The 14420-nt window shown below is 47.2% G+C and overlaps 1 protein-coding gene across 1 annotated transcript; it reads left to right on the plus strand.

The window, feature by feature from the left end:
- Positions 1 to 2702: 2702 nt before the first annotated feature.
- On the plus strand, positions 2703 to 8236 carry LOC135812045 (uncharacterized). The gene is made up of 7 exons (XM_065325361.1): positions 2703 to 3625; positions 3802 to 4447; positions 4637 to 4881; positions 5089 to 5606; positions 5827 to 5971; positions 6132 to 6805; positions 7080 to 8236. The coding sequence occupies exons 1-7, from the start codon at positions 3199 to 3201 to the stop codon at positions 7839 to 7841; spliced, it is 3417 nt and encodes a 1138-aa protein (XP_065181433.1). The 5' UTR covers positions 2703 to 3198; the 3' UTR covers positions 7842 to 8236.
- Positions 8237 to 14420: the final 6184 nt, after the last annotated feature.

Here is a 14420-nt window from a genome sequence, read left to right on the forward strand (position 1 = left end):
CCCTTGCATATCATCCCTTCATCATTCTGTGAGAACCTGTCCTATGGGCAGGTGAGAAGGCATCTCTGCCTGTTCCGGCATTTGGTGAAGTAAAATAAACAACAACAACAACAACAACAACAACAACAACAACAACAACAACAACAACAACAACAACAACAACAAGCCGTAAATCTCACACACCACGAGCAGTATTTCTGTACACGCAGCAACAAATGTACATTGTAAACTTCAAATTTGCGAGTCCAACAATTTCTCACCGCTCTCAAAGTATCCTTTACATAGGCAGCGGTACTTGTCACTGTGCACTGTTCTTTATGTTCTGGCTGCTCGCTGACAACAGGTTCTTCCACGTCTGGCGGAGTTTGACTGCCAGTCCGCTCCGAAAGTTCAACTGGATTGTCTGGAATAACAGCGACTTCATCACTCCCACTGTTTCCTGTTGGAGCGGCAGCAGGAGTTGCGCCGCCACAGGAACGCTTTACAAAAATTCCAGGCTCTGCTGGCTAGAGCTTGGCCTTTTGGGATGTCCCTGAGACATCGAAGAAAAGCCTTCGAGTCAACCAAAACACGATTCGAACGAGGATGATCGCCTGAGCCCTCGGCATTCGAATCGTGTTTTGGTTGACTCGATCGAAGACTTTTCTTCGATGTTTGTACCGTTGAAGACGCGTCGAGCGGGTCCCAGCACTACTACGTACGATGGAGACGGTTGGCAGTTTTGGAGCTCCTGCTCCGACCTCCTTTTCTTTTAGGATTGAGAAGGACTGGTCTGCAGACCACTTGTTTTACGCCAAGGCGCTGAAGCAGAGTAAGATAGATATAAGTCAGGTCTGCCAGGTGGACCTTCAGGGCAAGCCTGGACATTGCGTAGTAACTGTGAAGAGTTCTGCTGAGCGGGAAAAGATACTGGACGCAGGAATCCGGATTTCCGGTAAGCAGGTGCTCTGCGAGATTTCCGGGGTGGACTTAACCCATCTGCATGTGTTTGGGTGCCCTGTCGGGCTTCAAAACAGTAAATTGTGTGCTGCGCTGGGCCAATTCGGCCGAATTGTTGGGTCGCCTCTACAGAAAAAAGTATTGTTTGAGGGATTGGAAATATGTACTGGCACCCGTGTTCTCAGCCTGGTCCTCCGATCACCAGTTCCATCTACAGTTACCGTAGGTCAGTTGAAACTGCGAGTATGGCACCGTGGCCAACAGCAAACATGTTGGCGCTGCAACAACAGTGGCCACGAGGCTAAAGCATGTCCCAACCGTGGGGCACATGCACAGTCTACAGCTTCCCGGCCTCCACAAACGCAGCACCGCAACACAACCAGTACGAGTACAAACCCTCCCAGCGTCAGTACAGCCACTAATACGGGTACCGTGACTACCCAGCCCGCTGAAGCCGCTGTAGAGCCAGCTGTCGTCAGTGTGGAGACAGGTGCAGCTAGCAACACAGGGCTGAACACTGCCTCAGTCACCAGCTATCGCCAGGCACTTTTAGCCAATGGGACCAGCACTGGCACCACTGATACCAGTAACCATGTGCCGGCTTTCAGCCAATCTGGAGACAAAGAAAAGAGCAGCGGGACAACCCCCTCTCCTGATGACGATGGCTTCAGACTTGCAGCAGGCAAACACACCTTCTCCGCCACTGTCCTTTCGGGGCGCACTGAGCCACCTGCCTCTGCCATGAATGACCCGCAAATTGCGTGGGCTCAGGAGTGTTCAAACCGTGAGCGCAAGAAGCTGGCAGAGAGAGTTGAAGCTGCCCGCAGAGGAAGCCACTAGCGCAATGAAGGTAATTACGGTCCGTCAGTGTTAACTATGAGTAGTATTTGTTACCTTTCGTTCTTTTAATACTTACTGCACTTGCTCTTAATCCCCGTGCTGATCCCTTTTTGCCTCGTGCTGCTATGCAGCCTCCCGCTTCCCTTTTTCCGGTGAGCACCCAGGACACCCGAACTCTTAAGCTAGGTTTTTTGAATGTTTGTAGCTTGCGCTACAAAGTAGATGAAGTAACAGCACTCCTCCAGGTGCAGGACTTTGATATTTTTGGATTGGCTGAAACCTGGCTAGACAGCACTATTGGTGACGGAGAAGTAGCCATTCCTGGATACAACCTCACAAGGACAGACCGCGTGGGTAGACGAGGAGGAGGTACGTGTATATATTACAAATCTTCTTTGCCAATCCGACCTTGTCCCGAACTGTCTTTGAACGGCCTAGAAGCTGTCTGGATATCGATCAAAGGCGGCCAGGGTCAACATGCAGTGGCCTGCGTCTACCGAGCTCCAGACGTGGGGATTGACTACTGGAAGGACCTTGAAGAGTCACTGCAGCGGGCCCAAGCGCAAGCGCCACACATGACCATTATAGGCGATCTCAACGTCAACATGACAACTCACAGCCACCATCGTACACACCTGCAAGACCTCAGCAATATGTTTGGCATCTCGAATTTGGTGAAGTTCCCCACACGGCCTACTCCAAGTGGGAATCATGGTTCAGTAACCGACCTCGTACTAGCAGACCATAACTTTGTCTCGAGTTGCGTTGTCATGGAATGTTCGATTAGCGACCACCACGCGGTGATGGCGAACCTCCATATCGCCATATCCACAACTAGTCCAGGTAGGCAACGCCAAAAGCGTCGCCACTTACGCAACATTGATATCGACCAGAGTAGTAAGTGCGGGGCAGGTTCTGGGCCACTTTTTGACCTTTGACCTTTGGGCCAAATAAGGCACACTGTGTCGGTCGTGCTTGGTCTGGCCCCGGGACTCCCCCAGGGTTTGACCTTTGACCTTTGGGTTAAATAAGGCACACTGTATCGGGCGCGCTTGGTCTGGCCCCGGGACTCCCCCAGGGTTCGACCTTTGCCCCTGCCATGCCATAAATGTCATCATGTTCTTTTCCGTGGCGACCGTGCACTTGTGCACGTTCGTTGTATTCGCACCAGGGAGTAGTAAAATACGTACTACTCCCTGATTTGCACATCGTAGATGTGCAGTGAATGACATATTGCGCATGCGCGCATGAGCACGCGGAGCGTGCGACCTTCAGTGGCCCTGCGGAAAAGACGCAGTGCAACAGAAGGTGGACTAGTACACGTGTCATTATACTAATGTGTGATAGCCGACCTCATATACGATGTACGGGTAGATTTTTCCTCAGTATGTTGTAGGCAGTGCTGGAGGTGACGTGACGATGGCGGAGCCAAGTGCAAAACGATCTAGGCAGCCCAGACAGCCCACCTCGAGTGCCGTGCGTGGTTTTTTGAAAAAGTTTTCTTTGCCAGGTTCAGGCACTGATCCTCTCGTCTTTTTCAGCAGCCATCATGACGAGCTCAGACAGGTTCTCCTCGAGGAGCTTCAGTCTCACCCGTTCAAGGTGGTTTTAGTTTTGAGGGTGGAGATGACACGAGAGTCGGCCACGGGTAGTACGTCTGCCGTCCCGTTTTTTAGAAGTAGACCGGCTCGGATCCTCAGCGAAGGGGATATTGATAGTGCAGTCAAGACGATGGTGGCGAGGATCACTGGTCTTATTGATAAGTGGGTGCAGAACGGATCTGACTGGACCGTTTCTCGAGTGAGGCAGCTGGATGTGTCGACAGCAAAGTACACTCCTCTTCGAGGTGAGTTTCTGTTCATCCGGCAGTGTTTGTTCGAAGCCTGTCGAATTTCTTGTGGAAAGTGGTAGACGTATGTTTTGTACCAGATGTACAGTTTTTCGTGATTGTCGAGAGGGTGTAGTTGTGATGTGGTGTTACTCTGAGCAAAGCCTTCGTTGTATTTTTGTGGTGTACTGTAGGTGGTGCAGCTGCTATCCCGCCGAAATTAGAAAAAAAGAAGGCCATCATTAACGTAAAGAACAACGATGACAGGTGTTTGATGTGGGCGTTGTTGTCAGCGCTGCACCCCGTCGAGCAGCATGCTGAGCGTGCATCCAAGTACACCCAGTATGTGGAGGAGCTGCGGTTCGACGGTGTAATGTTCCCTGCAACGCTCCGTGATGTATCCAAAGTGGAGATACAGAATGGTCTTGCAATCAATGTGTTTGGGTACGAGGGGAATCTGTACCCACTCTATCTCAGCGAGCGACAGGAGACTCCCATCAACCTCCTTCTTCATGACAACCACTTCACATGGATAAAAAACTTCAGTCGTGCATGTGAGAATAAGAACAGACACGCCACACACTACTGCTTGCGATGCCTCTCCGCACACAAAACAGCAGACTCCCTGCAGCATCACAGCGAGAGATGTCAGGTGATGAAGCCCGTGCCAGTAGTCATGCCCACAGCAAAGGACAGCATCCTCAAATATACAAATTTGAAGCACAGGATGGTGGCTCCATATATCATTTACGCTGATACGGAGGCCATCATTGAGCCGATGGAGGAACAGCATGGCAGCAGCACTGTACGCACAGCACGTCATGTACCATGCAGCATCAGGTATGTTTTGTTGTTGGTGTTGTTTTTGACTAATGTTTGCTGTACTCATGCCTGCACAGTGCTTGCTGTTATTCCTTCTTGTCTTGTTCTCCCCTAATTGTGTTCGTGTTGTAGTATGTGCATTTTGTGTGATTCCATTTTTTCAAAATCACTTATTCTTACTTTCCCTCTTCTTTTATGCTCTTGTAGATATGCTGCCATCCGATCCAACGGTGAAGTCCGTGGTGAGTTTGACGACTGCAGTGAGAATGCCATTCACAACTTTTTCGACAGTCTCAAAGAGTTGGAAGGCAGTATCCAGGAGGATTTGGCTGATACCAAGCCAATTCGCATGACAGCAGAACTGGAGCTTGAGTTTCAGAACGCAGTCAACTGCTGGATATGTGATGAAGTACTTGGAGAAGATCGTGTTCGTGATCATGATCATCTCACTGGTAAGTATTATAATTTTTTGTTTTTTTTTGTTGTTTTGCAGTTGTGTGTAGATATGCGCATGATGTGTATAGTGCATTTTCATGTCTTTGTAGCTGTTTGCGTCTGTGTTTTATCACGGTGTATTGAATTGTATTGTCTGTGGTATCACCTTCACTGTAGATGTTTACTATGTTTGTGTTTTCCCCTCTTTCTGAATATCTGCACAGGCAACTACCGTGGTGCTGCACACTACCAGTGTAATATTCAGCTGAGTATCTACCCAGATCGCCAGATCATTCCGGTTGTGTTTCACAACCTGAAAGGGTACGATGCTCACCACCTCATCGCCCACATTGGTATGACCGAGGTTGAAGAGGTGGAGTACGAGGACTCTAACCAGCGTAAGCGGATTAAGAAGGTTGGTGAGATCAGTGTCATCGCCAACAACATGGAGAAATATATTTCATTCAAGTGGCGTCAGTACCGCTTCATCGACTCCATGGCCTTCTTGAACTCCTCTCTGGACTCGTTGGTGAGCAACACCCCGGAAGATGCCTTCAAGCTTACTCGTACATTGGCCCATCATGACCTTCTCCTGCGTAAGGGTGTCTACCCCTACGAGTACATGGACTCCTTTGCTCGGTTTGATGAGACACAGCTGCCACCTAAATCAGCATTTGAGTCTAGTTTGACTGGAGAAGGTATCAGTGATGCTGACTATGCTCATGCTCAGAACGTATGGCAGGTAAGCAGCTTGTGCCTTCTGTATTGGCCCTCAGAATTTCCCTGATGCCATGCTTTTTGCATTATGCTCTACTTATGACTTTGTATGCTGTTGTGATGTGCCCTACACATTTTTTTGTACTCATTGCTCTCTATCCGTGGATATGTGGATGCTTGTGTGTATGGATGTGTGCATGCGTGTGTGCGTTGATGTTTTTTTTTGTTTTTTTTTTGTTTTGCAGACATTTGAGTGCAGTACAATGGAGGCCTATCATGACCTCTATTTGCAAACAGATGTCTATCTTCTAGCAGATGTCTTTGAGCATTTCCGCAAGACGGCATACAAGACGTATGGGTTGGATCCAGCTCATTACCTTACTCTCCCAGGTATGTTCATCAGTCTTTGTTGTTGTCCAATGTATTCTCTCCTTTAGATGGTGTTCTCTGTTAGTATTCTTGTGCTTTCTTGTCGGTGTATTTTTATACTTTTTGCATGGTGTATTGACTTTCGTGTTTGTGTTCTGGTGTGTTGCATGGTGTTATGTAGGATATGCATGGGATGCTCTACTACGGTTCACCCAGATTGAACTGCAGCTGCTCACGGATGTAGACATGCATCTGTTTGTCGAAGCCGGTCTATGTGGGGGCATCTCAATGGCGTCGCAGCGGTACGGCAAGGCCAACAACCCAACGATGGATCAGTACAATCCTGCCGAGCCCACATCATACCTGCTATACCTTGATGCCAACAACCTGTATGGCTGGGCTATGTGCCAGAGTATGCCGACATCTGAGTTTGCCTGGTGTGACAAGAACCTGTCCGAGATACTGGCACAACCTGTAGATTCGAGCACTGGGTTCATTGTGGAGTGTGATCTTGAGGTACCCTCTTCGCTGCACCACTACTTCAATGATTATCCACTTGCACCGGAAGTGATGAGAGCATTCTCAGATAAGCTATCACCATACCAGAAAGCACTTGTGGAGGAGCTCAAAGTGTCAGCCGTAGATGGAGTCAAGTTGACACCCAGTCTCCTACCCAAGTCCAAGTATGTGTTACACTACCGTACACTGCAGCTGTATTCGCGTCTGGGCATGGTGGTGACCGCTGTTCACAAGGTGTTGGGATTTCAGCAGAGTGCCTGGATGGCTCCCTACATCAATCTGAACACTGCACTTCGCACGAGGGCTACAACCGACTTTGAGAAGAGCTTTTACAAGGTAAATGCAACCGTTGTGTGCAGTCTTGTATGTTGTTGTTGGTTTCAAATCTTTATTCTCACGATAGCCAGTGGCCAATAAGAGATAATAGTGTAAGAAAGGAGAAAGAGTGAGGAAGATTTTGTTGGTTGTTGTTGTTGTTGTTGTTGTTTTTGTTGTTGTTGCATGTATGGTGCAAGTGTGACGTGGAGTATGCTAATTGAAAATATGCTGATGTGAAGGAATGGCATGATATGATTCTCATGTGTCATGTTTGCCTGTTTGTGAGCTGCAGCTGATGAACAACTCAGTCTTTGGCAAGACGATGGAGAACGTTCGTAATCGAACACGCATCGATCTCTTGCGGGAAGAAAGTGAGGAGCAGGTACTGAGGGCAGTGAGCAAGCCTACATATGTGCGGCACGACATTTTCCCGAACGGGCTTGTCGGAATAGAAAAGCAGCACACTGAGATCAAGCTCAACAAGCCGGTCTATGTGGGTATGTCGATACTAGACCTGTCAAAGTTGCACATGTACTCCTTCTACTACGATGTGCTGAAGGAGCAGTACGGTAGCAGAATCCGGCTGTTGTACACCGACACCGACTCTGTTATTGTGCACATAACCACCGGTGATGTTTATGCAGAGATGGATCTGTCTCTGTATGACACCAGCAACTTTCCCACTGACCATCCTCAGTACACTTCTGCCAATAAGAAAGTGGTTGGCAAATTCAAAGATGAGCTTGGTGGGAAATCCATGGTGGAGTTTGTAGGTCTAAGATCGAAGATGTACTCCTACATCGGGCAGGAATCGGCCAAACGGGCCAAGGGTGTGCGGAAGGCAGTCCTGGCAAATACCATCACCCACAAGGACTATGTAGATGCACTGCTCAGTCATCGTGTGTCTGCCAGGCCTATGATGGGTCTCCGATCACATTGCCACACAGTGTATGAGGAGGTAACCACCAAGGTGGCATTGTCTCCATTCGACTGCAAGCGGTATATACTGGATGATGGCATGGCCACACTTGCCTATGGTCACAAGGACATTTAATGGGCAGAACCCCACATTGAACATGTTTCATCATTTTCATGCAAAACTTCCCGCCATTCTTCTGTCTAATATTCCTCCTTTCTTGACATGTGGAGCTGGCTCCAACACTCCACATTTGTGTTAAATATTTCAGGCTTGTGCCTCAATTATATTGCAGGATATAGTGCATTGTGCGGTATAATAATCTTCATCGCATCATAAAATATTACCCTACATACTTTGGTTTGCAGTGTGTGCGCAGCATAGTCCATATATCATCAAATTGATCAAGTTCAGTATCTGCGGGCATATATTTCCCCAGCTTGAGAAAATGCTTATATACTTGCGTAAATTTATGCTCACAATGATGACATAAAAATGAGATTAAAGTCCATATGATGGCCAGTATGAATGTAGTTATGATGCTTGTTCTTTCGGCTGGTGAGGTTTGAGTGGATTTCTCTGCCAACACATTGCTGGCTCCGAACAGCACTGGTGCAAGCAGGAGTAGTTGTTGAGTAAGTTTAACTTTATTCAAACGCCCCTTCACTTTCTGATAGGTTCCGCTGTTGCTCGCAGTTGATGGCTCGGCTGATGGGGTGTCATTGCTTGAGGAGTCCATCTTGATCTTACTGTACCGGGAATTTTTCCTCACATCCATTCAACCATTAGTATGAGCAAAATTATGGCCAAAAAGGCTGAACGGGGATGAGTCCATACTGAGCGATTTGACCAGTTGAAGTCGTGTGTAAGGGTGTTTTCAAAACTTTGCCAACCTCCTTTTTCCGCCAACCAGGGCGAAACATTGGTGGTCATGTAATCTAAGTGCCAGGTCATGACATGATGTACATAGTGCAATCCCAGTTCCGTTGAATTCTCCATACAGATGTTCGCTAACTCGCTGCTGAATAAGTACAGGGCCACAATTTTAACATGGCTGATACCGTTTTTAAATAGTTCTTTTGCAAATGTAAGAAATTGCGTACGACCCGTTCTGGAGTTGAAACACAGTTGCTGCATCAGCACCTGAAATCTCGATCCACTGCGCCTGACTAAGCGACACACTCGTACCAAAACTCTAGAAAGCCGAGATGGTTTCGACTCCGGCGACGATACACATTGTGGTAGGTCTACATGACCTTGTTCTGCCAGTCGATCAGCAATAACAGCAGAAAGCAGATTTCTTGCAGTAGTCTGCATTGTGCACTGCATCATCGTTTCCCTCTACTACTATCCTTGGAAATATACCTCATTTCTTTCTGCGATACCCATTGGTTGAACTTTTCGGGGTATCCCTTCCACTTGACCAGCAAACTACCCTTACGTCTTTTCAACACCTGATCGATTCGAAATGTAGCTTGCGCAGTCTTCATGAGCTGCTGTTTGTAGAAGCTTCCTGTGATGGGTTCATCGGCAAGGTCTTTCACTTTGTAGGTGACCGGATAAGTGGGGAGAACCTTACGAATCACAAATACCTCTTCGGTCCAGTTGGGTGTGTATCCCTTCGCAAACATTCTTTTTTCCACTGTAATGCGAACTTTATCTCCGACTTGAAAGACAGGCTCATCCGCAATGGGCTCATACAGTTGCTCAATCGGTTTCCCTAGGGAGGCTTCCATGGGGGTCATCCCAATTGTACGGTGTTTACTATTGTTGTAGTTGTCGACAAGTTTTTGCAGCACATCGATGTAGACGTTGGTCGAGCGAGCGGTGAAGTGCTTCCACATACGAGATTTTAGCGTTCTGTTGAAACGTTCAACGACGACGGCTTTTCCTTCATTCTCTGTACTGTACATGTGAATGTCGTTTTTCTTCAACCACTCCTTGAACGTTTTGTTATAAAATTCCGAGCCATGGTCCACCCATAGTAGCTTAGGTTTCCGATTGGTTGTGATGGTTTTAAAGGCTGAGACAACACTATCCCCGGTTTTGCTCTTAAGTGGCACACTCCAAGCATACTTCGTGTATATGTCTATAACATTGAGAATATATCTAATTCCTTCGTTATATTCGCTAAAGGGCTGCATTTCTACGAGATCAGCACTCCATACATCGTCCTTGCCGTAAACGTCCACTTTTCTGCGTGGGAAATGTACTCGCTTAGGTTTATGTAGCTCATCAGCAAGATCATCTTGCCAATCCCCACCAACCATGACTTGATCGTTGTGAAGGGTATCGTGAGAGAACGTACAGGAGAGGAATTCCAATACTCCGTCTATACCAGTCTTTGAGAAGACTTTCGCTACCAGGATGGCATAACGTCCGCAGACCGCTGTGCTTCTATCTTGAATGACTTGCGTATTGGTGTACAGGTTGCAGCCGGAATAAACATTAAGAAAACATTGTTTTAGTTCCGGTTCTTTATAGTCTTCGGCCATCTGCATCAATGCACGCCCGAAGCTGTCAAATATCAGAACATTATCGCCTTCCCTACACACCGTCAGCCAATGGTGTCCCCCTTCGGGTTTGTCCAATATCGGGAGTATGTTGTCCGTGTTACACACACAAAACTCGCCATGGTTTAAGGCAGGCAGGAGATCATAGCTAGTCACACCTCGGAACCCGCGAATGTGTTTCAGCGCAGACTCGATGTCCACGTTGCTCAGCTCCACATCCATACCTAGTATACCAGGGATTTTCCTTTCAGAATAGCAAGTGTTCGGTAATAGGGACTCCTTGTATTGCTAGCCACTTGCCGATTCTTGAAGACACTTTTGATAAAGGTGGCATCATCAGCCATGTACTCTTTGAGACCTAACATAAATTGTTCTGCGTTGATAAGTTTTGCTTCTTTGGTTCGAGTGTAGGCGTTGATCATATCTCCTATACCGGAATATTTGTCTGCGGATCCTGGTATGGCTAGAAGCTGAGTTCTTATTGCAGCCAATTTCACATTACTTCTCGAGTGGTTTGGAAGCGCATTAAGGTTGGCTGCTGCTGCAATCTGCTGGAATGGATAACGCGACAGGTGAAACTGATTGATTTGGTTGACCAGAGTAGCATAGTCTTTGAGGATTTGAAATTCGAGGGTATCTCTAGTGTTTTCCATTCTACCTCTGAGCCCCTGCTCATCCTCCTGATAGACTTGGTGTAGTTGCGGCCTTGCACTGAAGTGGCTGCTTTGCAGAAAGGCTTCCGGTATCTTATGGTCTACTAGGAGTTTACCAAATGTATTTATCACTATTCTATCAAACTTTGGCTCCATGGCGGTTTGCAGTGGGATACTAGCGGCAGAGATGTTTCGCCTCATTCTAGCCTCTGCTATGGACCCTCTTGCCATTCCAGAACTCTGATCATAATCGAGGAGATTCGATGCAACAGCATTAGTAACCGAGAATGGGTTTATCAGATCCGGATTGTTCTTAAATGTTCTATCATACATAGCCTTTACTCGAGGGTTTGATTTCACTTGGGAGATAGGAAATGGGCGATCTTCTTCGGGGATATAGGCCAGTGCTTCTCTCACTTGCCCGGAAAATTTCTTATAATCTCCACCTCGTACTGGAGGAGTACCTTAAACCTCCCACATGGTGTCACCTTTACTCAGGATATCCTGGGGGTTTTGTAATATCATCTTCATGGTCTCGTCTCTCTTCTCTAGTGGTATTGGGTGAGTACGGCCGTTGCACTCGATGCAGATAGGTTGGAAGTGCACCCGTATTCGCTCCATTTCTGTACAACGGGCTTAATCAATCTCATCCACTCCTACCCCCCGTGCTTCACAGCCAGCAATCCACTCAAAACTATCAACTTCGGATTCGATTTGGACAATTAGTTTTACTCTAGGGAATGTGACCTCCCAGGTGTCTCCAATCTTAGTGACGGTAACCGCATCCCACTCACTGTGGGTGGGTATAATGCGAACACTGACACCATCCATACTTACTATAGGCAGAAAATATTTTATTCAAACACAACCTTCGAGGTTATGGAATCACAGTGAGTATAAAACTCATTGCGTGATGCATCGACCGCTAGAAAGGGTCTCCAACAAGCTTCTAATAGTTTTTCATAGAGTTTATAGACAAGATTAGCTTTCAAACAGGATCCGCCAAATAAAGTATGAAGATAGCGTTTGATGTTGGATTTATCTGTAAAGCGAAAAAGATAGAGGAAGTTGGTATTTATCTTCATATCTTTGATGTTATCAAAGCTTTGAGAGAGAAAGAACACATTAAGTTCATAATGATGGCTATACATGGTGAAAAACTTGTAAAGACATTCCCTCTGACTGCCATGCTTCAGTCCCATGACACGTATATCATCTATAATGACAAAGGACTTGGGCTGAATGTCCGTCTCTTCGATACACTCAGGCATTGCACTGTAATGTTTCAACTCCGTGCCTTCCTGCCTGTATTGCTCCGGTGAAGTATTGGAGATGACGTAAAGTCGTTCCGGCTTTACCGCTCGAAGTATTTCCTTGAGGTAATGGGATTTCCCCATGCTGCTCTGACCCAGAAATAGCACATTTTGTCCCCATGTTTGGAGGGAGGGGAGAATCTCAGAGTACTTGGGTTGAGATCGTAGAGACAGACCTGCTACGCGGAGTAAAGAGGCAGACCCTCCTTTCAGAGACAGCAGTGATGAAAAGTCCATACTTACTATAACGAGAAAAAATTAAATGTTAAAGCTCTGAGGTATAAACGAAGGGTTATGGGTATTTTCGATGCGAGTTCGGATACGGTCAGTAATGGTTTCTGGAGGGTTTGAGGATCGTCGTCTTCTACCTCTCTTCTTAGCTCCTGACTTGATGCCGGACTGTACTCTCGACTTTGCATGTTCAAACAGCTGCCTTCCCAGACCTTCAACCTCCCTCTTCAAACCGTCTCCTTTGCGCTTCCTTGCACGTTGCCCCCTGGAGAATTTGTTAGTGGGTGGTAGCTTCGATCGTCTTTTCTGAGATCGTCTCTGGCTTGCTCGAGTACTGCTTTTTCTACTATTTCCCTTTCGACCCCGGCCAAATACCTTGTCCACCAGATTGTCACCGACGGACGCTAGCGCCCCCATAGCTAAGGGTGCACCAACGGTTTTCAATATGGGTAGGGCTTTAGCCACGAGTCCCGGTGGAATGCTCAGTCCGCCTCGCTGCATCATGGGTTCACGGCCGGCTACCATCTGACGTCTGATGGACTCGCCGTCTTGACCTCGACCCAAGAGCATGGGAAGAAGCGACATGCCTAACATCGCCCCCATCCCAAGCCCACCCCTCTGGGTGAGCTTTTGGCCTTGTTCGGGGTCTTGCATTCTTTTTCGAAGCTCCTCAGCCTGTGCACCTCCAAAGATGTTTTTGATGAAGCCCCAGATACCAGACCCGTATTGTCTTTCCAAAGTCTGTAGATCACCTCCCCACGCTCGGGGTGTGGTTTCCAAATCTCCTCCCTGCATTGTTACTATAACGTGGAAATATTTACACAGTCTCCCACTTGATGCCTTCTTCCTTGCTCATGGTATACATATACTGGTCGAGACATAATAAATTGACCTTGATCGATGTGCTTGCGTGACTGGGTACATTGATCGGGGCGTTGGCCACATTGGCGAATTGATAATCGAGTGACATGTTACCCCTGACCTTTTCATTGTCCAGCATCCTGTCTAGATTGAGGTTGATTGGTATCATAAAGTAATGGTTACAGTAATCCGAGGCTGTGATAGGTATTTCAGCCCCATAGGTCTTTCCAAAGAACTCTTGAACCAAGTTGTATCCACGTAAATAGCTCGACTTGTTATAGTCATAATAGTGCTTGGCATCACTGTTTTCAGAACACTCCCATCTGAACTTCAGCGGACTGTCGAACACAGATTCATCGTTAATGGTTACTCTGAGTTGGGAAAGATTCGCATGTACCATGGCCAGGCGATTGCTGAAATTACTGGCAGCGCCGCCACCCAAGACAGCATCTTCTCCGAGTTTCAGATCAGAAAAGAACAGGATCATCCTCCTAGGAATATCTGAATTGTGGAGTAGCTCCAGAGTACCTGCATCGTCTGTCAAACTCTTCTGTACAAGCCGAGGGCACCAGGTATGGAAATATAGTTCTTTAGGCAGACGCACTTGATCTACGTATGCCTTATCCATTCTATAGGTAGGGTAAACAAAGTCCAGCTGCAGCAGATCAATGTTGACAGGCCCAACACCTGTTAGACTGTTTCCTCCTCCGCCTCTATCCGAGACAATCATATATCTAGAGAGCTGGGTTTGCGGTAAATCAAACCGTATTTTGATTTGTGTTCCTGGAGGCAACCACGCATCATCCACATTGAAGAAGGGAAGGAATGGTCTCATTTTGAACTGGAAATGCCCTGATGTCACACGGGCAACGTTTTCCAGAACAGTATTACTGAAGTTCTCCTCATTCGACAGGTGGACAGTGGGCCGTCTTTTCAGTGTCGTACCATCGAAATCATCTTCGCCATCTGTGTTTGTTGCAAACGCATAGGCGTGCGAGCGTTTTACACCATACCGATAATTCCCTAGAGGTATATCTTTAACACACTTCTGGGGGTCGAGTTTCTGAAGTCCGTACAGATCAGAATCGGAATATTGGAGTTTAGCCACGTCACTCTCCATAAGGCTAAGAATGTGTTGCACACTCT

The sequence above is a fragment of the Sycon ciliatum genome, chromosome 3 (genome assembly GCF_964019385.1).
Source record: "Sycon ciliatum chromosome 3, ocSycCili1.1, whole genome shotgun sequence".
Lineage (NCBI taxonomy): Eukaryota > Metazoa > Porifera > Calcarea > Leucosolenida > Sycettidae > Sycon > Sycon ciliatum.